The sequence below is a fragment of the Beta vulgaris genome, chromosome 9 (genome assembly GCF_026745355.1).
Source record: "Beta vulgaris subsp. vulgaris cultivar EL10 chromosome 9, EL10.2, whole genome shotgun sequence".
Lineage (NCBI taxonomy): Eukaryota > Viridiplantae > Streptophyta > Magnoliopsida > Caryophyllales > Amaranthaceae > Beta > Beta vulgaris.
In genome coordinates, this window is record NC_079210.1 from 49,249,693 (window position 1) to 49,273,423 (window position 23,731).

General features: G+C 38.1%; 1 protein-coding gene across 1 annotated transcript; it reads right to left on the minus strand.

The window, feature by feature from the left end:
- Positions 1 to 1,108: 1,108 nt before the first annotated feature.
- On the minus strand, positions 1,109 to 22,695 carry LOC104904433 (uncharacterized). The gene is made up of 15 exons (XM_010692678.4): positions 22,179 to 22,695; positions 15,954 to 20,874; positions 15,680 to 15,868; positions 14,702 to 14,816; positions 12,582 to 13,638; positions 11,947 to 12,394; positions 10,274 to 10,327; positions 7,363 to 10,186; positions 7,138 to 7,251; positions 6,875 to 7,005; positions 6,267 to 6,359; positions 5,295 to 5,564; positions 4,569 to 5,205; positions 2,408 to 2,483; positions 1,109 to 2,327 (listed from the first exon to the last, which is right to left on the minus strand). Exons 1-15 carry the CDS (start codon positions 22,460 to 22,462, stop codon positions 2,228 to 2,230), a joined length of 11,313 nt encoding a protein of 3,770 aa, XP_010690980.1. The 5' UTR covers positions 22,463 to 22,695; the 3' UTR covers positions 1,109 to 2,227.
- Positions 22,696 to 23,731: the final 1,036 nt, after the last annotated feature.

Consider the following 23,731-nt stretch of genomic DNA (forward strand, 5'->3'; position numbering starts at 1 on the left):
GGTTTTTGCTGTGTACTGTGTGTGACAGTGGTACAGTGGGCAGTATACCCAAGGTTTTAGGCTGCAGTTTTGGTGACTACAAAGTACAAAACTGGTGCCTCCCTGACCTTTTTGTTTATCCCGACAACTTTTATCATATCTACTTTTTAATAAAATAACATCTGATAATTTTAACAAGTATTTACGCTATTTAATTGAATTATAGCTAGCTAGTTCTTGATCATATGAGTCTAATGGGGTAATTCCTGTAAGTACGTTCTATATAAATGTCCAATATCTTTTAATCTCTCATTTTCCACTAGCTTTGATCTCTTTCATTTAGCTAATTAAGATACTTATTCTAATACTTCTTTCATTATGAAATAAGTGAAACGATACTTTTTTTTTTTATGTGAGAATTTTTTAGAGAAGTGTTTACTTATTCAGAATGGAAAAAGTATACGAAAAATTAAGATAAAGGAAACACCTGCACAAGCATTGAATATAATATTCTCTAATAATATTTTATTACCAAAGTTTATTGGATATGGGAAATATGGGATAAGGTTTTCAACAGAAGGGAAATAATATTAAAATGGATAAATACCACAACCTTAGGAAGAGACAGACAAAATCCCAGTACCTTGAGCCTGTGGGCCTTGGCAATAGTTCTTCTGTTTATTTTTCATGGTGAACTGCTTATTTTGGGCATCTTCTTCTCCCCATGGTTTTAATAACTTTTCTCATCAATCTTAAAAATGAGCAACTTCAAGGCCTAAGAGTTTAACAATAAAACTTCATTCTTTAATATCAAACTAATATCCATTTGGAACTAAGACTCTGTTATTTTGGACTGAATAAGTCTAAACTGAACTGAACTGAATAACTTTGAACTGAACTGAACCGATCACATTGTTTTAACTCTAATATATTCAAGAATTTCATATGATGTCAATAAATTACCATTTGGAACAATTATACATTCTTCTTTTCCTACTACTTACCAAAGGTTTCTAACTTTCTAACTGATACACAATGGAGGAACAATGACCATATCATGTACAATGATGGAATGCATGCTCACTGAGGACAGCCAAGAAGAGGCGGAGAGACCAGTCGAAACTCAAACTAACATTTAAATTCACCATCAATAACACAAAATGGCGTACTTATTAGATCTTGTCATTACTGGAATCCATATAAAAATAACAATCACAAAGTGAACAATTTGTAACCATTTTTAAATACCTACGACCGAGCACGACCAGCCTCCAAATCCAAGAGTGAACTGTGTATCAACTCATTCGTAGAACCTACTATGTCTACCGCAAGACTCTTACCTTAGATCCTAGAGATCTTATATTCCAATCTTGCCAAATGTGGTGTCTGGTAGTAGAATTACCTTTATCTTCCTCCCAACTCTCAAGCATATGACCCACAAATGTCAGACCAAGAAACTGTGGAAGCTAAGATCTGAATAGGGTCCTTCTCCTTGTCATTAAAAGAAAATGAAAAATACCGAATGGTTATTTAGACTTCAGTTCTAACAGAAATCTGGTACCACACCAGGATACGTGAAGTATGAACAGATTTGTAACCGGAGATTGGGAGAGAATCATCCAGTTTTGGCCCATCAAAGTGATTCTTTGGTAATTCTACGGCAAATTTCAAGGTGGCTCCTGCATATTGGCTTGATCTCAGCTTCTTCCAAGAGATACAAACTAATACTTCCCAATGTGCACAACCAACATGCAGTAATTGTGACCTCCCAAATTCATCACCCAGAACTCTTGAACAGAAGCAAAATTGGCTCGCAAGAATCAAGTTTCGGATCCTCTACACAGGATCTTCATTTATATATTGATCACGGAATGGCCACGGCACCACTATTTACCACAGAACATAGCCAAACATTGTCCTTCCATTCCAAATCAAATCTTAAGGATATTTCTGTGGTGCTAGGGAGAAAATGAGCTCATACGGCATTGCAGCCAAGAGGTCTAGTCAGCCAAAGCTGAGCTTCTCGCCCTTTCAAGTTTCTGTCATCAGGATAAGAGCTCCTTTATCAACATATATAATCATCTCTGCGAACAGACCCCAGTCTTCTGATGAACAAATCAGGGCTGAGTAGCGGGCTGAGTCCAAAAGAGCTTATTTCAAAGGCCTTACAACCACAATCATTAAGCAGATGTTGCTGTGTGAACGTACTACCACCATAACCCATCATAAGAGCATCTTTCTTACAAACTCAAATCCATGCTGTCCAACCTTCATACATGTTGCAGAGATTATCTGCACCAGTAGCTTGCTTCAGCAGATAATCTACCTGCTCTGCGATACTTAATTCTCTGGAATGCATTCATAAAAGGGGTCAAGTTCAAAAAACAATCCACGCAAAAGCTTTAGAAGTGTGAAAGAAAGCAAGTACCTGTTTTCAGAAAGATCACGACCATCTAATTTCATTTCGATACGCCTCAAGACAGATATAGCAAAAGTGTTTTTACCTATGAACACCAAATAGGATAGAGAAAATTATTACAAGGTCGGATCTTGAAGTAGAATAGTCTGAGTTTGCCATTACATATATGGAGTCAATGATGACCATGAAAAGACTCATAAAATGGCTGAAAGTAAAAACTAGGCCCTTTGTAAACTCTGAATCTCTCCTTTATCAAATAATTATACTCCCTCCATCCTCAAATAATCTTCTTGCATGTCTTTTTGGGCAATCCACAAGAAAATTTCTTATTACTCGATGAAAATTTTATACAAGGAACCCCCCCCCCCCCAAAAAAAAAAAAACTAATGCCCTCTCTTTCACACCACTTTCATATCTCATGTGATATGGGACTCCTCACGAAAACTCTTGATCAATTTTTATTCTTAGTTTTACATTATCTACCACAAAACCAACACACAAAATTTGAGTTATTATGCATCTAAACCTAAAAAAAATTATTTCAGGACGGATAAAGTATATTTATCCATGGTTATAGAGTAAAAAGCTCACTTAGACACAAAATTCCCTATATTATGTGGGGGTGGCAGATCATGTTATTTCACTCTGTTTGATATAAGGGACTTGTTTGGCAAAAGTAGTTGTCAAGAGTAGCTTTTAGAGTAACGGCTGTTAGCTATTGTACTAGTTGCTAGTCATCATATGTTAATTGCCAAAATAGTACTTAAAATAGCTAACATTTGGTAATTTAGCAATTGGATTTGTAACAGTACAAAAGGGGGATATTCAATCTTTCAGCTACTACTGTATTCAAAGCTTATTCTTTTTTCAACTTTTTGGAAATAATAATTCACCTAGTAATTAGTAAAAGGTACTTACAATCACTTGTTCACTAAAAATTAGTTTCCATCTTTAGTAGAGTAGACTTTAGACTTGATCTAAACACTAAAAGCAACTTGAAAAGATGTTGCAGAATACTATCAAGGTTACATTGAGGTAATGAGGGGTGGTGACTGGTGAGGAAAACTAATGTGATTTTATGAAAGAAAACACATACTTAGTATTCTATTACTACATGCATTCAATGGGTCATTCCATGCTAGATTAAAAAAAGCTCTTGATTAGGCGTGACAATGAGTCTAACCTCTTCAAAAGATACTCAGTTTAGTTTGATAAAAGCCCAGCTCAAGACTTAAACAAGCAGAGATAAGATTTGAAACCAGCCAAGATAAGCTTTGGCACGTGAAGCTTGTGACCCAGCTCAATCATATAAAAATGGATCCAATAACAATACAAATTAGTAAAATATTTATTAATACTTCCTCTGTTCCTATAGGTATGCTTCGTTTACTTTTTTGCGGATATTTCAAATTATACTTATGATGAATCTAATAAGACCCACATGATAATTATTTTACTTGGGATTGAAAAATATATGACGTTGGATAAGGGCAGGGCGACTTGAAAGTTGATGAAGAAAAGAGATGTTTGGGATAGACAACCATCACTATAGACAGGGATACGAGACTTCCTTAAAAATTTACACTAGAAATCATAACCATCACCACCAATTATGAGTACCAACCAAAGAAGCTGTCAAAGCTACCTAAAAAGTAATGCACAACAAGGCCTATATCAGTACTTGTACAAGCTAATTTCCTAATCTGGCATTCTCCACGCCTATGCTTTGGACTCTTCATTTCACCTCAAGTACCCGTGTTGAATCCTTGACACTCGGACATGGGTGGGACACTTGGACACTTCATTTTGGGCCAAAAAACTGAAGAAGTTCTAAAAAATAGCCGGGTCGAACACGTACCCGTGTCGGACATGGGTACCCGTCTCCGAGCAACATAGCTCCAGGCTAACACCCCTCCCAGACAAATTTATAGTGGTCCGAAGGGGGACAGTTAGTTGGTTCAGCCAATGATCTTCACTTATGAGAATCTTATCTGGAGTTTACGGAGCTAGTAGTGGGGCTAGATTTGAGTTTTTTTAGTTGCATGACATACTTTCCATCTTTCTACCTCCTGAGTTCATTTTCCATAGTGTCTAAAAGAATCCTCACCCACAAGAAACTACATCTTTTCCAGTTGAGCAAATGCAATACAAAAAAGTAATTTACTCTTACCCTTGATTGCTCGAACACCATCCTTTTTAAGTTGATCGTTCTGACTGTCCTCTCCAGGTCCAACTCTATTTGACGAGGTTGCTTCATCTTTGCCTTCAAGATTCATCTCTAAGTTCTCTTCTTTAAGCATGCTGGGAACTGAATCTGCTGATAATTTATTTTCCAAACAGACACCATCTCTAAGGTCATTAGTGTGTACATCTGTAGAAAAACCAGTACTATCATCCTTGGCTATCATCTCATTTAACATCCCAGTATGCAAGATGTCTTGGTGATTAGTAACAGTGGAAAAAAGTCGTTCCTTCTGATCTCCATCCTCTTCGTTGTTGGAGTTAATTGAAAGATGCTCTAAAGCTTCTTCAAGACCAAAGCCATTTGAGGGACTGACTTCACCAGAAAAACTGCCCCCACCAGAGCTGCTACTGTATATGCTATCTGGAGGAGATAACCATCCTTTATCTTCCGCAGACAAAATGTTCGCACCCATTAAAGTTTCATCCTTTTCTCCATCAGGTTCTTCTTCCAATATATCTCCATCCATGTCATCATACTCAGAGTAGCTGTTAATGAGGTCCTCCCTTGACAAGATAATTTCCTGCGACCTTTCCTCCAGGCTACCTTCTACACCTTCAACAGCCTATGGATACAGATATAAGATTGGAACATTCGAAACATATAGACCATCTCCAGTTAATCATGGAAACAGAATACATAGGATGACCTTACCTTATGCAACTTAGCAGCATGGAGGCTTGCAGAGTGAGCAAGCTTAGTCAGAGAAGAGTACAGTTCCTTCACAGAAGAAACTAGAGATGGCACCAGAGGCTTAAAAGCTTGAAAAGCCTCCTTAATTCTTGGATAATACGATTGGTATATGGCTTGCCCATGGAGAGGCGATATCTCCAGTTCGGTTTCTCTTTCTTTGGCCATAGCATCAGTCATCGCAGCTACATCCTTAGACAATACTGATTCATGGGGAAAGATCACCTCACTTGCCTGACAATAACTCAATAAATCAGTATAAAAAGTAATGCCAAAAGAAAAGAAACAAAATTAGCTTCAACACCCCCCCCCCCCCGCCCAACCCACCCACAAAAAAGCCTCCTCCCAACCCAAACCACCTAGGTAACTCCAGAAGATATCCAAGCAAAAAGCTTCAAAAAGGTCCCCTGACTTTTGCGCATGCCTGTCTAAGAGTTTATGTAGGGTTGGGTAGACTTTATTGTAGATACTAGGTAGTGGTCTAATGGAACAGGAACAATAGATTGAGTGAGAGAATTCAAAGAGAGTCCCACATCACATAGGATATATGGCATTATGGCCTATGGGCGAGAGTATGAGAGAGAGTTAGTGGGGAAGTTGAAGGTCCACATCACAAGAGTTGGGTTGTATATTTCCATTTTATATGACGCGGAAATGTTTTGTGGGCATTGCAAAAGAATGATTGTTTAGCCAAATTGGTTGAGGCGTTTTCGTTACTTCACTCAATGTAGGCCCATAACCCTCCTATATCCTGTTTAGCCGACTAAAATTTAGCCATATATAATTTTTCATCCCAGAAAGGTATACAAGAATAGTTTTACTGGACGAAGGGAGAAACATATTTCAATCATAAGGTGGTCACTGAAAACCGCTAGTCCGTCACTAAACTACATTAAGGACTTCAAGCCATTTCACTTGATTTAGAAGAAATATCACCTTCGATATTGATTCCATAAGGGAACGATGCATCGCTGCAGCCTCCTTCCCCAAGTTATGCACATCGAGAAGACCATCGCTGATAGCTAACACCTAAAAATGAAACAAAGAATGTTGGATAAACGAGATGGAGACGGAGCATCACAGAGTTCATATTGGCCAAAATATCCATTGAAAGACTATAGCGAGTTGATAGAAAACAAAGATGGCCTAAACTTCACAAGTTTATTAGATACGAAAAGAACATGCAATCAACACATACAATGCACCCCGCCCAAAATTAGATTGCTAAGTTTCACAGGGTAGATTGTTTCCAGAAATACAACTGAATGTGGTTCGGGGAATACAACTGAATAGCAAATGGATGGTGGTAAAACTACAATATGCTCAGTGATCAGCACATTTTGGTTGTCAGTCACCATATTCTTACAAGCATTTTCTAGAAAGTATAACCAGCAGCACCAAGCAGCAGGACAAGTGAAAATCTATTTAACGTTTCTTTCAAAATGTGACCCTTCAATCACAAGAAAAGGTACCTGTCCATTAGAACCAACTCAAGCATATGGAAATAAGATCTAGGAACACCAAGAAATAGAGCTCTTATATACCTCTTCAAGCATTGAACCACATTCAGAAGTCAAGGCAGTATGACCCTTAGCAACGCGACAAAAAGCAGAGAGGGCAATACTAGCTTCACATGCACAATCTCTCATTTGAAGCAGAGTGGTTTGTAAGTCCCCTGGACAGGTAGGAAAGCCGGTAATATCATATCAGTTCACATGCAGAATAAATTGAAGCTAGAAAGTAAACTGGGCATGAATTCACATACATGTAAATGACATATTAAGGAAAGTTCAGATACTAGTACAACCTGAAGCTGACTTTGCTTTTCGAGAAGCCACTGAGAGTTCATTAGAGGCAGAAAGTAAACTGTTGGAGGCAACTTCCATGCTGTTCTTTGCTAACTTCAATTCCTGTTCAGCCCCTGATCCAAAGAATATAGCTCAATGCCTAAATTTCGCATCACGTGTTGTATTATAGCGCAAAACTGAAACCATCCTCAAAAAAGAATGGGAAAAAAGCAGGAGTTACTCACTAGAGAAAGAATGGAATGTGACTTCCAGCCTAGTTAAAGCATTTATATGAGCTTGTTGCCATGTCCTTTCTTCTCCGCTACTTCTAAATGGAAATATTTCACCTGGATTACACAGAATCCCATCTCTTGATGCCTCAAACTCTAAAATTGACAAGGAAACTCTCATAATATCAGTAGCCTTCTCTTGAGCTTCTTGCAGCAGTTTTCTTCGCTGCTTCAAATGATCATGAAACTCTGAAGGAATTCCAGCACTCTTGTAGGAGGAATTGCCAGTAACGCCAGTATTTGGGCCACCACATGCCCAATTCATGGCTCTTTCCAGTTGGCCTTCAGCTGTAATAGAGTTCCTTTCACAAGATTGCAAACATTCAATTGAAGTAGCTATCTTAGAGACAGCAGATTGTATGTTTTCCAACAAATTAGATCGGTTGATATCTAAGACAAGAGGATACATCTTATCATCACTTCCTAGAAATCTATGACCTATGATCTTATTATCATGGGAAGGAATTAAGGTCATATTGTTCATCCATTCCATTTGAATGATCTCTAGGCTAGTTCTTTTAGTAGCCTCCTTCAGCTCATTCACTTGCCTCCTCAAGAGGGATGCAGCTGCCCTTGCTTCTCTGACAGTTTCATGTGCACAACAATATTCTTGAAGCATCGCTTTCACCCTATTCTCACAACTAAGATCCTTCTTCGGTCGAACAAATCCAGTAAACCCTTCCATCTGTTGCTTTAAGTTCTCGGCCTCTTTATCTAAGCAGCTAACTAATGCTGGAGCAATCCGTTCTTTGATGTATAGGCTCATCACTATCCGGAGTTGTGCCACCAACTTTTTTTTTATGGAATCAACAAGCTGATCCATACCCAAATTATGATCAATAGATGAAGATACATCATTGATGGTCAAATCAAGAATGAAATCCATTACTGCAACTTTCCAAGCAAAGAAATCTAGATCATTTAGTGATCCTTTAAATTTCCAGATATATTCAGACATTTGGCATCCAGAACTGAGAAGATTAGCTAACTTGGAAATATCGTTTTGACAAGAAATTGAACCAGAATAAGAGAGGAGTGCCTTGCCTAGAGACTCTAATCCAGAGAACGGACTGTCCAGTGTAGATAATAATGCATTGCTTCTGTATGTACCCTCCTCTTCAGGGCCAAGTAGAGATAGAAAATGGTGCTCTAAAGAAACCAAACTATCTCGTATATCCGCTTCTCTTTTGATTAGGGCAGAGCTCCTTGCATCCTTTTGGTTCCACATGTGGTGAAGTTGGTCTAGTTGAGTCCTGCAAGCTTCTTCTTGAGAAGCAAGTTCCTCTGCCTCCTCCCAAGAAAGATGATCTCTTCCTTCCATAGCAGCTTCTTCAAGAGCCAGCTGTTGCTCTGTGATGGAACCAACCTTTACAAAATAGCTCTTCTGCAGTTCTTGTAGAGACACCCTCTCTACTTCAACCTCAACAAGCTGCTCCAATGCAGTTTCAATAGACCCCCGGATATCGGACAGGGTCCCAGATGCATCCATTATATCTGAATCAGTTGAAACTATAGATTTAATCAACTCTGGCAAAATAACTTCACTCATATGCACGACGAATTCCTTACACGACAATAAAGTAGCTTTAAAAATGGAAGCCCAGTTCTTGTCAGAAACGTCTAGATCACCAGTTGCTGTTCCATTATCAACAGAATGCTGAAGCTCAATAAAAAAGTCCACAACTAGTACACATTTTTCTATTTGCTCTTCTAGCTCACATAACACAGTCCCAAAGTCAAACTGAGGTAAACTGCCCACACTTCCAGTCGTAGTTGACTCGTTAGCTATGCTGAGTACCTTATGTTTCACATCATCATAAAGAGAACATAAGGCTACATACAGAATAGAGAACATTTTCTCTTTCTTCATATCAGCTTCTAGTTTGGTTTCTTTACCACTCTCATATGTAAATTGTATGGGTGCACGAGAAGGAAACAGGTCCTCATTTCTTGCAAAATCGCTAGATTGCATATAATTCAAGAAAGCAGATAGAATATGATGCTTAGCCTTGAATTCAGCTTCCGAGCCAGTAGAGTTTACAAGTCCGGCATACTCCTCCTCAAGTTTTTCTATCTCTAGAGCAAACCTCTTCATTTTAAGACATAGATCATCTCGGCGATGCCTAACAAAATCAAGAGCATCCCCATGTCTCTTCGAAATAAGCTCACCAGCCTGCCTTCTTGCCAAAGAAAGCATATCAGGGGAAAGCGAATTGACAGACAGCTGTAAGACTTGTGCCCAACTGTGTACAGGGCTTGTTGTGATGTAATTTAAGGGTAGGAATCTTTGCAAAGCAAGAGCATATGCTTGAAGTGCTGTTACTGCACAGGAAACCCCATTGTCCAACTCAGATATGAGCTGAGAAATATCCCTGTCAATTTCATGGCATTGTGCCTGTGTAGGTTCAGGAACGATAGATAATGGAACTCCCGCTACTGAAACAGCTGAGGTAAGAGATAAGGCATCTTCCATGCAACTCTGCCTTAAGCTGGCTTTGATTTCACAAATTGAATCATTCCGTAAAGCATCAAGGAATTTTCCATGTTGCTCTAACCAAGTAGTTGCTTCTTGGATTTTCTCGGCCACAAAAGCCTTAGCCTGAGCAAAGTCTCGAGCCTGAACGTCATAAAGGGCACAAGATTTCTCCAAGCGAGAATTTGCTTCCGCAACAAGTGATTTTGCAGATGTTTCATGGAGAAGAAGAGTAGATCTCTCTTGGTCCGCACGATAAAATATAGCCGAGACAAGCTCATACTGGTTTAAGATATTCAAAAACCTCTGCAAGAAAAACGTCCAAATTTGTAAAGTGCACTATAATACAGTAAACAGATATATGTTGAAAAGAAAAGAAAAAAAAAAACAGACCTCAAAAGAAGATTCAATAGCTGGGGCACTAGCCAGTAACAGGTCATGATGCTCCTGCCAGAGAAAATAAACAAACTCTGTGAGCTACAGCGTAACAAATAGGACATAATTCATATTGCATGAGCATTATCTATTTGAACATTTCAAGTATCAAATACTAGTTTGAATTCAGTAAAGAGATATTTTCTCACTTAAATTTTTAAGTTTGGAGGACATTATATAGTAGCAATAGTACATTTTTCCACTCCTCAGGCCCAGTTCTCTTCAACTTACAGAAACGGTATCCAGTAATTCAGATTTGACAAGGGACAAAAAAATTAAACAGAAAAAATCAGTTTTAATCAGTAAAGGTCAGTTTTATTTAGTAAAATCCAGATTTAATCAGTCAAACAAGTATAAGGAAGACATAGACGCACGCGCATGCGCACACAAGCACACACGCACACATACACGCATGCGCACAGACACAGAACTAGGGGGAGGGGGAGGGGGAGGACAGACACAGAACTAATTCATATTGCATGAGCATTATCTATTTGAACATTTCAAGTATCAAATACTAGTTTGAATTCAGTAAAGAGATATTTTCTCACTTAAATTTTTAAGTTTGGAGGACATTATATAGTAGCAATAGTACATTTTTCCACTCCTCAGGCCCAGTTCTCTTCAACTTACAGAAACGGTATCCAGTAATTCAGATTTGACAAGGGACAAAAAAATTAAACAGAAAAAATCAGTTTTAATCAGTAAAGGTCAGTTTTATTTAGTAAAATCCAGATTTAATCAGTCAAACAAGTATAAGGAAGACATAGACGCACGCGCATGCGCACACAAGCACACACGCACACATACACGCATGCGCACAGACACAGAACTAGGGGGAGGGGGAGGGGGAGGAAGGAAGAAAGAAAAAATATCATAAAACATCAAATTCAGTTCTAATCGATAGAATTCAGCATTAGTCAGTAAAAATCAGTCTTAATCAATTCAAGTAATCTCGCTTCAGAAATAATCAGGTGAAGTAAACAAGACCTCAAACAACTACACTCAGATCTGAACTTAAAAATGTCAAACTGCTCTCCATGTCCCTATTCCATAAGATCTTATCTTTCTGGTATTTATGTAGATTAGCATAAATGCAAAGCTTCTTATCAGAAATTACTGCCATTGATATGAGATCAAAGTAGTACATGTTCACATAATGGTCAATTATAAGTAAGCAAGTAGTTCCTGAACACATATAACTGCAAATAAAATACGTACTTATATACATTAGCAATTGCATATCATTGTAAATTAAAACTTTCACGAAAGCAAGTTATTGATAATTAATGATCAACAATTAATTGTTCAATAATAATGTTGACTAGTAAAACTTCTTTCATACAGCTTGAATCCTCTGAGTTGTATCAAGGATACGAGTTCAGGTAACAGTACCAGATGAGATCTAAAAGCATACAGATGGCAGACCTCAAGATAGTGGACTTAAATTTCCTCAACAATATGCATGTCCAGTATAGCAACAACTTAATCTGGAATTGTGGATCATTAGATCCAACCATAAGTGGTGCTTTTATAAATAAATTTTACTCTAATTAATCAGTAGAATGATGAATGGGTCCAAGACATATAGCCAGAGACTGTACTTCAGATAGAAAATAATAAAGGGGTACCTGTAAAGGAACACGCATCTCCTGAACACGAGAAGCAAATAAACTTAAGCTAACTGCCAATTCCATTCCCTTTCTTTCCTCACCACCAACGGCAGCATCATCATGAAAATCTCCACGTGTCCACTCTATAAGTGGATCCCACACAAAGACTTCCAATAACATGAGAAGTAAATCTTTGTTCTTTCTGAGAACGCCAATTACTGCTTCACAGTTTGCCCTAAAGACTCCTTCCAATCCTGTCAGCCCTAGAGCAGCTTCAAGTGTCTGGGTAAGGCGGAATGGCACTATCTCAGGAACTTTTAACCTTTTTCCTTTCTCAAAGCACACATTATAATCAATATGTACAATATCTCCACTAAAAAAGTCTATCAGAATATTGTCCAAATGTCTATCCCCAAGGCCAAGGATGTGGCCTACCATACTCATTGCAGCTAAGCTGCCAGAATACCTGCATAAAAAAACAAAAGACAAAGTCCTTGAGTGACCGACACAATGACAATCCTTCAAATTTATAAATCCTTGAGGCCAAAACTTCTAGAAAGATTACAGCAATTGGCAAAAAAATAGATTTTCGTCAAACAGTCTTTTTATGGTTCCTTTTCTACTGAGAGGTTTACTTTATAAGTTGTTATTACCTCTTCAGTTTTGAGCTGAAAGCACTGAAACTCTCACTTGCACACCAGAGTTCTTGATGAAGAAGCTGCTTGGGGGTCTCTTTCATAAGATCCAAAAGAACTTTAAGCTTGACTTCATGAGGCCAGTCTCTTCTTGAAATAACTCTCTTTATGCCTTTCTCTTTTAATGCTGGTATAATTTTTCCATAGAACATGTCACTTGGTCGAGGAACAGGTGGTGGGGTTGTATCTTTGACATTGTTGCCACCATTAGCCAAAAGCTGGGCCATTTGAACTCTTTGCTGCCAAGATTTAAAAATACTGTAGATGCTTGTGACATTATCTACCCACTGAATGAGACCAGCCCGGCCACTAATTGGTGTCACAGAATAATAACGAATACCGACAGACCGACTTCTAGTTTCCGAATTTGAATGGAGAAAACTGTTGACCGCTTGCAAAAGTTGCATGATTCGAGCATCAAGTCGTAAATCTTCTCTTCCCTTCAAAAGATATGTATACTTTCCACCATCAGATCCCAGAATAACAATTTTTTTAGGTTTCGTCTTGGTTGACAATATAGCCACTTGTTCAGAGAAAGAAGAAATTGTGACAATACCCAGTGAAGTGCTACTGAAGTCCCTGTCAGTTTCAGAGAGCATTACTTGCTTCTCATGCCCAGGCATGGGAACATCAGAAGATGACAAGCAAGCCAGTTGTGGTGCAACTTCTTGCAACAAAACAGCTGACTTTCTCTGATAAGATGCTAAAGATGCAGCAATATTATCAAACGCTAGCCAGACATCTCCAAGCACTGAAGCAGATATTGGAGGAGTTTTAAAGGCTAAAATGGCAGATTTTATCAGCTCTTTGTACTCATCCTGGAACCATTTCTCATGGGGGGTCTCAGGTTTCCTAGAAATCAGAGCAAGACGACGTTCCAAGGCCACAACAATTGGGGCCATCATAGCGGAATATTTTGCAGCATTTATTTTAACTTTCTCATTGTGGCTAAGAGTAATATTTTCTGATATCCTTGCAGCTTCCTCTTTCAACATGTTTATCCGCCTAAGCACATCTGCAAAACGCAGATAATAATGAATTTTGTAACATTCTGGCATATGTATAGAATCTTAAAAGTTCAAGGGAATAATTTTGTCAATATATGTACATATTCTGTAATACTCCCTCCATCCCCCAATAGACTTCCCATTTCTCCTTTTCACGTTTACCAATGCACCTTTTCAATCATTAATATCTCTAATTCATATTAGTAAAAATTATAAAAGTTTAATTTTCGTAATGTACTCAACAAGACAAATCAAACAAGACCTCACATGACTAAGTTTGTTCTTATATAGTGGGAAAAAATTGAAAGATATTGTTTCCTTATGAATGGTGCCAAAATTAGAAATGGGAAGTCTATTGAGGGACAGAGGAAGTATCTCGATAATTTTCCATAATTAATTTCAGTTTATCAGTATCTAAATTAAGCCCATAGTTTTTCATCTCACTAATTAAAAATACATGGGATATATAAGATCTAAAGTCAGTATTCTATATCCAGATAATCAAAAGCAACACCCTCCACAGAGTGGACCACAACTAGCAATTCACAAAGTGACACTGAATGACAAGATTTAAAAGACAACAACATGGTATTAAAACTCTCGCGTTACGTTACAGAACGGTCGTTCTGTAATGGATTTTGGATTTGTCGTTCCGCAAAATTCCGTTACAGAACGCCATAATAAAAATCACGTACTTCTCGCTGCGTTGTCCATTCTGTAACGCGAACTCGCCGCGTTAGAACGCTTTTATTTAGGTTACATCCGTCCTTTTCAAATATTAGCCAAAAATATTTATAATTTAATTATATAGCTAATGTAACATGATCTTCTGATAAATTTAATCATATAATGTTGTAATAATGCTTAATAACTAAAACAAAGCAAATAAGGTTAGAACATATTAATGTGAATTTTTTTAAAAAATTCACGCCGCGTCGGCCGCGAAACGTTCTATTTTCCCGTTACAAGCCGTTCCCGTGAACGCAACCGCAACCGCGTTTTTTTTCTCTGGACAACAGTCTCAAATATAATTTAACACAAATCAATGCATCAGCAATGAGGTAAGGCTACCTCCATGAAGATCTTGGAGAGTGCTGAGCCATAGTTCCTCCCAGAGAACAGTTACATTTCCTAGTTCATATATCATGAGTTTGACATCTTGTACCAGTCTAGGATAAAGCTTCATCTGCATGATTTTAATAAGAAATTAGACTATCAACCAAGCAAATCACAGATGTCAGAGAGGTGATTTGCACATAAAAGACATGAAAGCAGGGACAACTTGAAGCTAAAATTTCTTAGACCCTTCAAGTATATTGACATTAAGGCAGTAATTAAAATTAGATATATCAATAAAGGAAAGCAATCATAGCGAATTACTTCACCAACCATCAGATATATATGCCCAACAAGGAAGCAAGTTCCAACAATCTTGATATGGCCTTGTTCATTAACTTGTCAAACAACTAGCATATCTTTCAACATTGTGAGCGTCATCAGAATATTACAAGAGTATCATAATCTTAGTCCCTCTGTTATTGATTGCAACACGAGAATTGGGGGGAAAAATTAATTAAGAAATCCATGTCCTCAAAGAAATAAATAGGGAGAGGGGACCACGTGATGACATGAGGAATAGAAGATATCACACACAAATAAAGGAAAGGTAATGTTGCAATCATTTTAGAACTTCTCAAAAAGGAAAGTGTCACAATTAGCAAGAAAGGGAATGTTGCAATCCTTTTAAAACTTTAAAGGAAATTTTCGAAAGTAGAAGAGAATACAGAAAAATTGTACGTCTGTACGAACACTGAATCATATAAGATCTGGGTCAGGTCTTCAAGCTAATTAAAGTTCATCCACAAGAAATCTGAAGCAGACAACACTTAAAGTGAGATCTACAATCAGTATATCAGGACCGAGGCCTTGGGGGTTTGCACAGGAAGATCATGAGAGATTCGGAGATGCAAAAGTTTCATGTCTAGAGTCTTAAAAGAGGCACAAAACGCTTAAAAGTGCAAAAATGAATTAGCAAAAGCTGTCAATTACCAAACAATCTAGAATACGCTGAAGCTCCTCCGGAGGTTCCTCATCAGATGCATTAACGTCAACAAGGGTTGGATACACTACAGACCAAGGAGAAGACTTTGCGAGCATCATAAGCAAGCCTTCCAATTGCTTCCGGGTTTTAGGTTCTGGATGAGAACATAATCGAGCAAAGACTTGTGGTGTTACTTCCTAAAAATGACTCGTGATCAGTCATTGTTAAAGAGTTGTATAAAAAGTAAACATACCAGTATGATATGAGTGAAAAATGTGATACCTGCCATGGAAACAATGGGACTGAAGAAAGGGTGGGTTCAAGTATATCCTTCAACTCTAAACCATAATTGAGCAGGATGTGTAGTATGTACAAAGTCGACCTGAGGGTCGAGCTTCCAGATTTTTGACTCAAGGACCCGCAATCACGGTCATTGGAAGCAAAACTACCGAATCTAGAAGATGAGTATGACAGGAACTGAATGAAACCATGAGCAGCATGCCCATATAAAGATACCCTTCTCTTCCTCAACGACCACCAAATATCGACCAAAGTACTGACAGAAGATAGTATAGTATTTTCTTCTATGTGAGCATATTGATCAAGAATGGTCTTCTGAAGCTGAGAAGACACAGCAGCTGACAGCAATTCAGCACCAAAATTTTCAACACCAGGTGCTCCTGCTGCAGCTTCAATGACATTCACTACTTTCTGCACCAAAGAAGTTTCATGATTTAAACTATTCAAGTCACTGGATGACTCGTCAAAGGGACACCTCTCTTCCCCTTCATTTATATCATTTGCACAAAGAAGTTCTGAAATAACAGATTCCACTCTTGATATCTCAACTTCAGTCAAAGTAGACATCTTCGGCACCAACTCTTGATCAAGAACAGGAGAAACAGAGCATGAACGGAGGACAGTTTCCTGGGATGGGAGAAGACTCTCTTTAGCTCTAGAAAAACACCAAGATGCATATGAAATCCAAGACTTGCCCAAAGTCGGGCAAAGGTGTGTTGACAACTTTGTTGCTGAGCCCACAATTTCCTGAATGACTAGTTGTGTGCATGGTTTAGACATCACGTTTTCTTCAACTAAGAAGTCATTTCTTTCACCAGACTGGCTGAAGTCAGTAAGGATATCCAGAGCAAAATTTTCCAGGCTAAAATCAGCATAATCCCGCCTCAACCAATCTGAAAACTTCAGACATGCCTTAGCCTTCAATGGACTATCGTCAGCGGCAGAATCTACACCGTTCAAAGAAATAAAGCCGGACTTTACATATGACCATATATTCGTGAATGCATCTGCAAACTTCTTTTCTGCATACATCAGCAATATTTCCTCATACTTCAAACTAGATGTTAGAAACAGGTTATTACTTGTCTCCAAGCAATTATCAACTTGATCCTTCAGATACTTCTTAAGATGGTTTGCCAGCCCTAAATTTCCCTGCTTTCGAGCTAATGACATTAAATTCTGACATAGTTGCAAGGTAACAGACGAAGTAGGCAGGATGGTTTTATAAACTCTAAGAAGCTTCAGCCACGAGCTACAATCTTGGTGGACTACACTCATAGGCAGATAAACTGCCTGGCAAAGCGATTTCAATACTTCAGACTGTTTAGCTTTCTCCTGTATTTTATCGAACCTGCAGTCCTCTTCTAATGCATATATGCAGTGCAAATGTAGGGCATACTGCGCTGCCTCCGGCAAACCATCAAGTGGAATGACAGTCAAAACTTCGTCTAGCATCAACTTGGCTTTCTGCATCTCATCAGGCACCAAATCCATTTTATTGTCAGTTTTATAAAGCAATGCCTGCAAAAGCATCTGCTCACTCCTTCGCAACGCCAGTTTGGGATCAAGTGTAAGTTCAGAGCTACTTTTGGGTGTTAAATCCAGGGATGCCCATGCTGCTTGGATGTCACCCTCATCAAAATGAGCTAATGCATGGATTGCATTCATTTCATTTCCAGCAGTAGTTAAAGCACCTGAATAACTTCTTCCAGCATGCTTTGCACGTAAAGCTTGCAGCTCCATTAACCAAGAATCAAGCGACTGCCAATCCCCAATAGCACAATAGCTCTCCATTACACGTCCAATTATGAATTGTATTTCATCAGTTCTCATAGAACTAAGAGATTCCTCTGTCTGTAGCAAATGAGTAAATACAGCAGCAGCCTTTTCATATTGTCCTTCAGCTTGATGTACCAAACCAGTAATCCATGCAAAAGGTCCAGATATTTGGTAGCAGTTACCAACCTCTTTGTTTTCGTCAAACAAAGAAGAAAAACTCATATTCACCCATTTCTGCAATCCAATTAAAGCTGCCGATTCATGTTTCTTAGACAGAGCAAGAGCAATGTGTTGTACAAATCGCATAACATCTCCAGTTAACCTTTCCCTGATATCATGCGGGTTCTCAACTACCTGAGTTCGAGATTTTTCTCTAAAAGAAGAAACCACTGAGTTTTTGAGCTCCTGCAGACGTAGAGAACAATACTGGATAATAGCATCGTGGCACTGCAATGCCAACCCAGCATTCATCATTGGTTCACAAATGCGAGAAAACCACTCCTCACAAACCTTTTTGTTTGCCCGAAAAAACAAGGAACTCTGACGAGAAGCCAAAGGCAGCACAGAGGAACCTTCATAAGCATTGTATACATTTTTCTTTAAAGCCTCAACAAAATCCAGTAATAACCTCATGGGAAGTAAGTGGGCACCACTTGAACCTATTATGCTTAAACCACCATCATTTTGCTCACTATCAATTTGCAGCATATGTGCTACATCCAGAAGCATTCTCTCCAGAGCTGCAAAAGTTTGAGTTGGTCCACCAAGGTTGGTGCGAAGACGAGTAGCTGTGCAATATCTAGCGGCTTCATGTACTGCCCACCATACCCCAGCTAAGTTATTTACTAAATTAATTCTTTCAAGAGCATCAACCTCAAATTTTATGTCCAGCCATATACTATTGCCACTAGAACTTCCTGTTTCCTCCAATTGAGATTGAGTCAAGTCCTTTGCGCAATTACAATGTTGAATAAGCCGTTGAATCCAAGAAGAAAGAGGTGTCTTCCATCTTTGTGAGATGTAACTCAATATTGAAACAAGTTGCTGTGGTTGAAGACGTTGTGGCAGCTGCTTGAGGGCAAACACAGGTCTCCAGTGCAAGTCAGCTCTATTATCTGTCCTGAAGTAAGTGGGCCTGCCTGTGGTAACTGTTCCACAACCTGCTGAACCACAGAGATAGACAGCAACAGGGACAAAAAGGGAAAGACGCCTAACAAAAGCACTTCTTACCGTAGCATCTGGATCACCAAGCTTTTCAAGGACCAGTTCTGCCATCTGGTAGAAGTATCTGGGATGAACAAGTTTTGCTCGTAGAAGCATGTCAAATACCTCAGTCACTTGCAGCCTCACTTTTGTTTCCCTGTCAAATGCAGCACCCAGTACAGAGGAAACCAGAGTCCAAACAGCAGAACCATATCCACCATCTTCATAAGGATTTACATTTACATTCAAACTTTCAAAAATTCTAGTTGCATCCTCACATGATTTATGAATCCAGTCAAGGGCTTTGACTTTAGCAGCAAGAGGAGTATCAGCATCAAGAGCTTTCACAATGATATTACTGTACTTGCTTAAATGCTCAACCATGAAATTACGATCTAAGCTAACTTCGGTTGTCTTCTGTAAATAATCTTTACTGCAAAACTCCATGGAGTATTTGCTCAATAACTCAACCGAAGAAATTCTACCCAATGTCTCGAGAATAATCACTTGCAGCTCTACACATCTTTTAACAGACAACTGAAAAGGATACAGCTTTGTAACTACAAATGATGCCAGACGTTCTGACCTTTTGAGCAACAGTTTAGCCATGTCAGGTGGGGCAATCAAATTATCTGTCTTGTCCAAGCAAATGCAGCTCAGTAAGACTTTCAAGTTAAACTTAATCAAGGCGATCAACTCCATCTTTGAGTAGGAATTTTCACTAAGAAGGGTAATTTCCACATCTCTACTGACAAGGACATTCTCTAACATCTCATTTAGCAAGGTTATCTCTTCAAAAAGTGAGTTAATCGAATGCTCAACAACTTCATCATTACCATGTTGAAGCAAGAAAACATAAGTAGCAGCCGCACTTGCTGTCACTAAGTGGTTGGGATGCAAACGCAGCTGAGATATGGGAGCCTTCCATTGCAAAATCTTATGAACAGAAGAAGGGAGAAGCCCCAGCTTTTGCAGGGACAACAGCTGAAGATTAGTTTTTAGAACCCCGTGAATCTGAAGGGACCTAATTTTCACACCTCCCGCTAGTTTGGTACTGCCATCCATCCCCAAACTCAGAAACAATACATCAAGAGCAAGTGGATAAAAAATGGCAAACTTTTCACCTAAAATTTCAGCCAAGAGAGTCAAACACCTCCAAGAATCCTCAATCCAATTTGACCACCCAAATTTTTTTCCCATCAGAGAAAAGCACTCCAGCAATTGGGGAATCATTTTACTCAGGGGCTCAACTATCTGCCCAAGAAGATTCAATTCTAGTAACCCGGAAGCCGTGGATTTTAGTACGGTAGAGAAACAAGAAAAAAAAGCAAGCAGTCTCCGAAATTGTTGTGGAGTTCCAGGACTTCCATCTTGAAGCAGCATATCCATATCACCTAAAAATTTGGACAGCAGACCCAAAGGGAACTGCAGATTACTAACCCAATATTTCTGAAACTGCAAGAAGCCGCCCATAATAACTTGTCTATCAGATTCAGCAAGATCAGGTAGCATTGCCCATCCAAGAAGCAGGTCAACTATATCGACGAAGTGGGGCTGGAAACATCTAAAGAATTTCAAGGATATCACAGTTAAAACCCCCAAAAGTTGATGTAGCAGGTTCAAAGAGGTCCTCTCATCCTCAAGCAGTTCTTGACATGCTTTGAGTATTGGAAAAGCATAACGTTCTGTTGCCCCTACCTCCCCTACACTAAGGAACTCACGTAGGCTTTCCAGAGCCAGATCCACTGAACCATCATTGACAGTGATGTTACTTAACAATGGCAAAGCCCAATTAATAAAACGGTCAACCAAGTCCAGTACAACATGGTTCTGTCTTCCGTTAGACCCTGATGGGATTGAACACAACATGGAGCAAAGCGCTCCATATGCAGTGGCTGCTGACCGACGAATTGAATATGATCTGAACCACATGTATGATTAAAATGTCACAAATTTTCTCTTTAACTTACTCCAAATTCATAAATATTGATACATGAGGATAAGTAATGCTATATGTCCAATACATATATAAAAGTGTCTCAGGTAATTGATCACTATTACAGAAATATATTACACGAATAACTTCATTAGGATATGAAAAAAACTTTGATGAATAGATAAGGAACAAATATATATATCAAGTGAATCCTTACCAAAAATTATACGAATAGCAAACAAAATTCTCATAAACTCAAAGTTAAATATAGTGGAACAATTAACACAAATAATGATGATGACAATAATAATTATAGTCTAATACTCTAATCTAATTACCTATCTATATAAATTTGGGACCTTTAAAGATCTACACAGAGTGCCACACAAGCATGCCATATCATAAATAAATCCTAGAACAAAACAAAACAGAGTTGTAAGGTGATTAAAACATATATATTCTACAATAAGAGAAAAATCGAGTTTGATTTTCAATAAACTATCTAAGAATTCAAAATTAAAACAAAATTATGTATACTTTTTGCTACACACTCCAAAGAATTACAATCCTTATGCGACTCAACGGAGCTCAAAATGTGCTTTAAAAAAGATCCATATACCATATACTTCAATCTTAGTTTTTTTTAGTTTATAGTACTATTAAATTTGACATAAACTATAACGAAGTTATATCAATAACATGACTGGGTGTTATAAGACATAAATGAAATACACTAGCAATAGTGTTATATCACTATAATACAGTTAAAATTCTCCAATATAATCTCTATTCTATAAATGAACTCCAGACTCTTTGATGTCCACCCTTAATTACCTAAATACCTCCACCTACCACTAAATATACAAAATCGATTCAAATCTCTATTATATATGCAACTACCTACTTTGATTAAACAAAAAAATTAAGGTAAGTGTATCTCTATCTTTATTATATATGAAGAATTTTATATGCTTCTGTACATGTCGCGTGCATATAAGACTAGTATCAATTTAAGCAAACAATAACATCACATTTCTTTATAGGCCGTGCATTGCATACAATAAAAAATTCAGATTGTTTAAAAGAAGCTCAATCAAATTGAAACATAATAATATTTGAATTGCATTACAGAAACTAAAACTATTACTACAAAATGATCAAGCGCACAAAAATAAGAGGTCATAGTACCAAAAAAATGGCCAAATTCTTCAGTGATCGAAGTAGAAATTGACGAATTAAACCCTAAAAAGAAAAAAAAAAATAGGAGAGAGAAAGAGAGAACAACATACTTATCAGTAAGAAGCTGAGAAAATCCTTGAAAGAGAAAAGTAGCGGAGTGAGAAACAAGAAGTGAGTTAGGAGGATAAACAACGAGTCGATGGAGCGAGTTAATGGCAGAAAGACGATTCGACTCGTCCGATTCTTGACTCGTTGAGGAAGATGATGACGTGGCGGTAGTGTGAGTGGAGGAAGAAGAGGTGGTGATTGAAGAAGAAGATGAAGAGTCATCTTTGGCGAGAGCAACGGAGAGAAGAGCTGCGAGTTGCTGCTGTTGATGGTGAAGTCCTTGCATCTTCTTCCTTGCGCTTGCGCATGGCGCACTAAGTTGAATACTCTTTTCTAGGGTTGGAAATTGAGGAAGCCATTGATGTGAAGCTTTTGTTTTTGACTCGTCGGAGAAAGTTTTGAGAGATTTGCTGGGAATTTTGGAGGGTAAATTTGATGTTGAAATTTTAGAGATAAATGGGGACTTTTCATGTAGCCGGTACGGGAGTCCAAATATGGACCAAATATACGAGTAATAGGATATCAATTTTATAGGATATTTATAACTAACTTTAATAAATCATACTAGTTTTGCCGTTTAGGGGTATTTATCAAGCGAGTCGAGTCTGAGCCTGAATAGCACTGGATTCGGTTCGAGCTTGTTTAACTTTTTATGGGTTCGGCTCGGCTCGTGCTCGTGAGCTCGTTTAGAATTTGTTTTCTTTTTTTTTAATTGTTTTTACCTTTTCTTTTAATATTTCTTCTATTATAGACCTTAGTTAATATCTTAAAAGAAATACTTAATATAATTTTTAATATATATAAATAATTTTTTTAATATATAAACAATTTATAAATATAAAATATTTTTTTAGTATAAAATAGTAATCGAACTGTTCACGAGCTTTACGAGCCGAGCTCGAGCTTCGCCCGAGCCGAGCCCGAGCTGCTCGCGAGCTTGTCAGGCTCATTATCATCCCTACGAGTGACCTCATTTAATCATACGAGTAACCTCAAAGGTTCACAAAAGTAACCACACTTGCTTATAAGAGTAACCACATTTTTTATAGGAGTGACACCCTTTTATTGTTAAAAGTAACAACATACTCATACAAGTAACTTCATTTGGTCATAAGAGTAACTCCATCTGTTCATAAGAGTAACTCCATTTGCTTATAAGTGTTTGTGCATAAGGGTCAACTTCAAAAGGTCATATCTCACAACATACTTAATATTTTGGGAAGATTCAAGTTAGAGATGAAAACTTGGCTCGATAGCTTTCCAACGCCTGGTCAAAAGCTCGATTTCGATGAGAAACGAGTGAGATATTACCATTTGAAAATGAGCTGACGTGCTGGCACTGTGTCGCGCGCGCGGCCACACCTGTAGCTTCCTGTGTGGCCAGCCGCATATAAGAATTTGTGTCAATCAATTTTACGCATATTGAGAAGTTAGATAACTTTTGTTTAATTTGTATTATTCAAAAAAAATTGATATCAAATGTTGAATTGATAATACTTCATAAAACAATCTATATTCTTATCGAAAAAATAGTCTATCTAGTACGTGATCTACC

Bases quoted from the DNA above. Each gene is read 5' to 3' on its own strand.
- LOC104904433 (XM_010692678.4), bottom strand. From the start codon at position 22,462: ATGCAAGGACTTCACCATCAACAGCAGCAACTCGCAGCTCTTCTCTCC. The intron at 10,328-11,946 runs GTACCCCTTTAT...TTTCTCTGGCAG, and splicing joins AGATGCGTGTTCCTTTACAG to GAGCATCATGACCTGTTACT. The intron at 2,484-4,568 runs GTAAGAGTAAAT...TGGTGTTCATAG, and splicing joins TGGTGTTCGAGCAATCAAGG to GTAAAAACACTTTTGCTATA.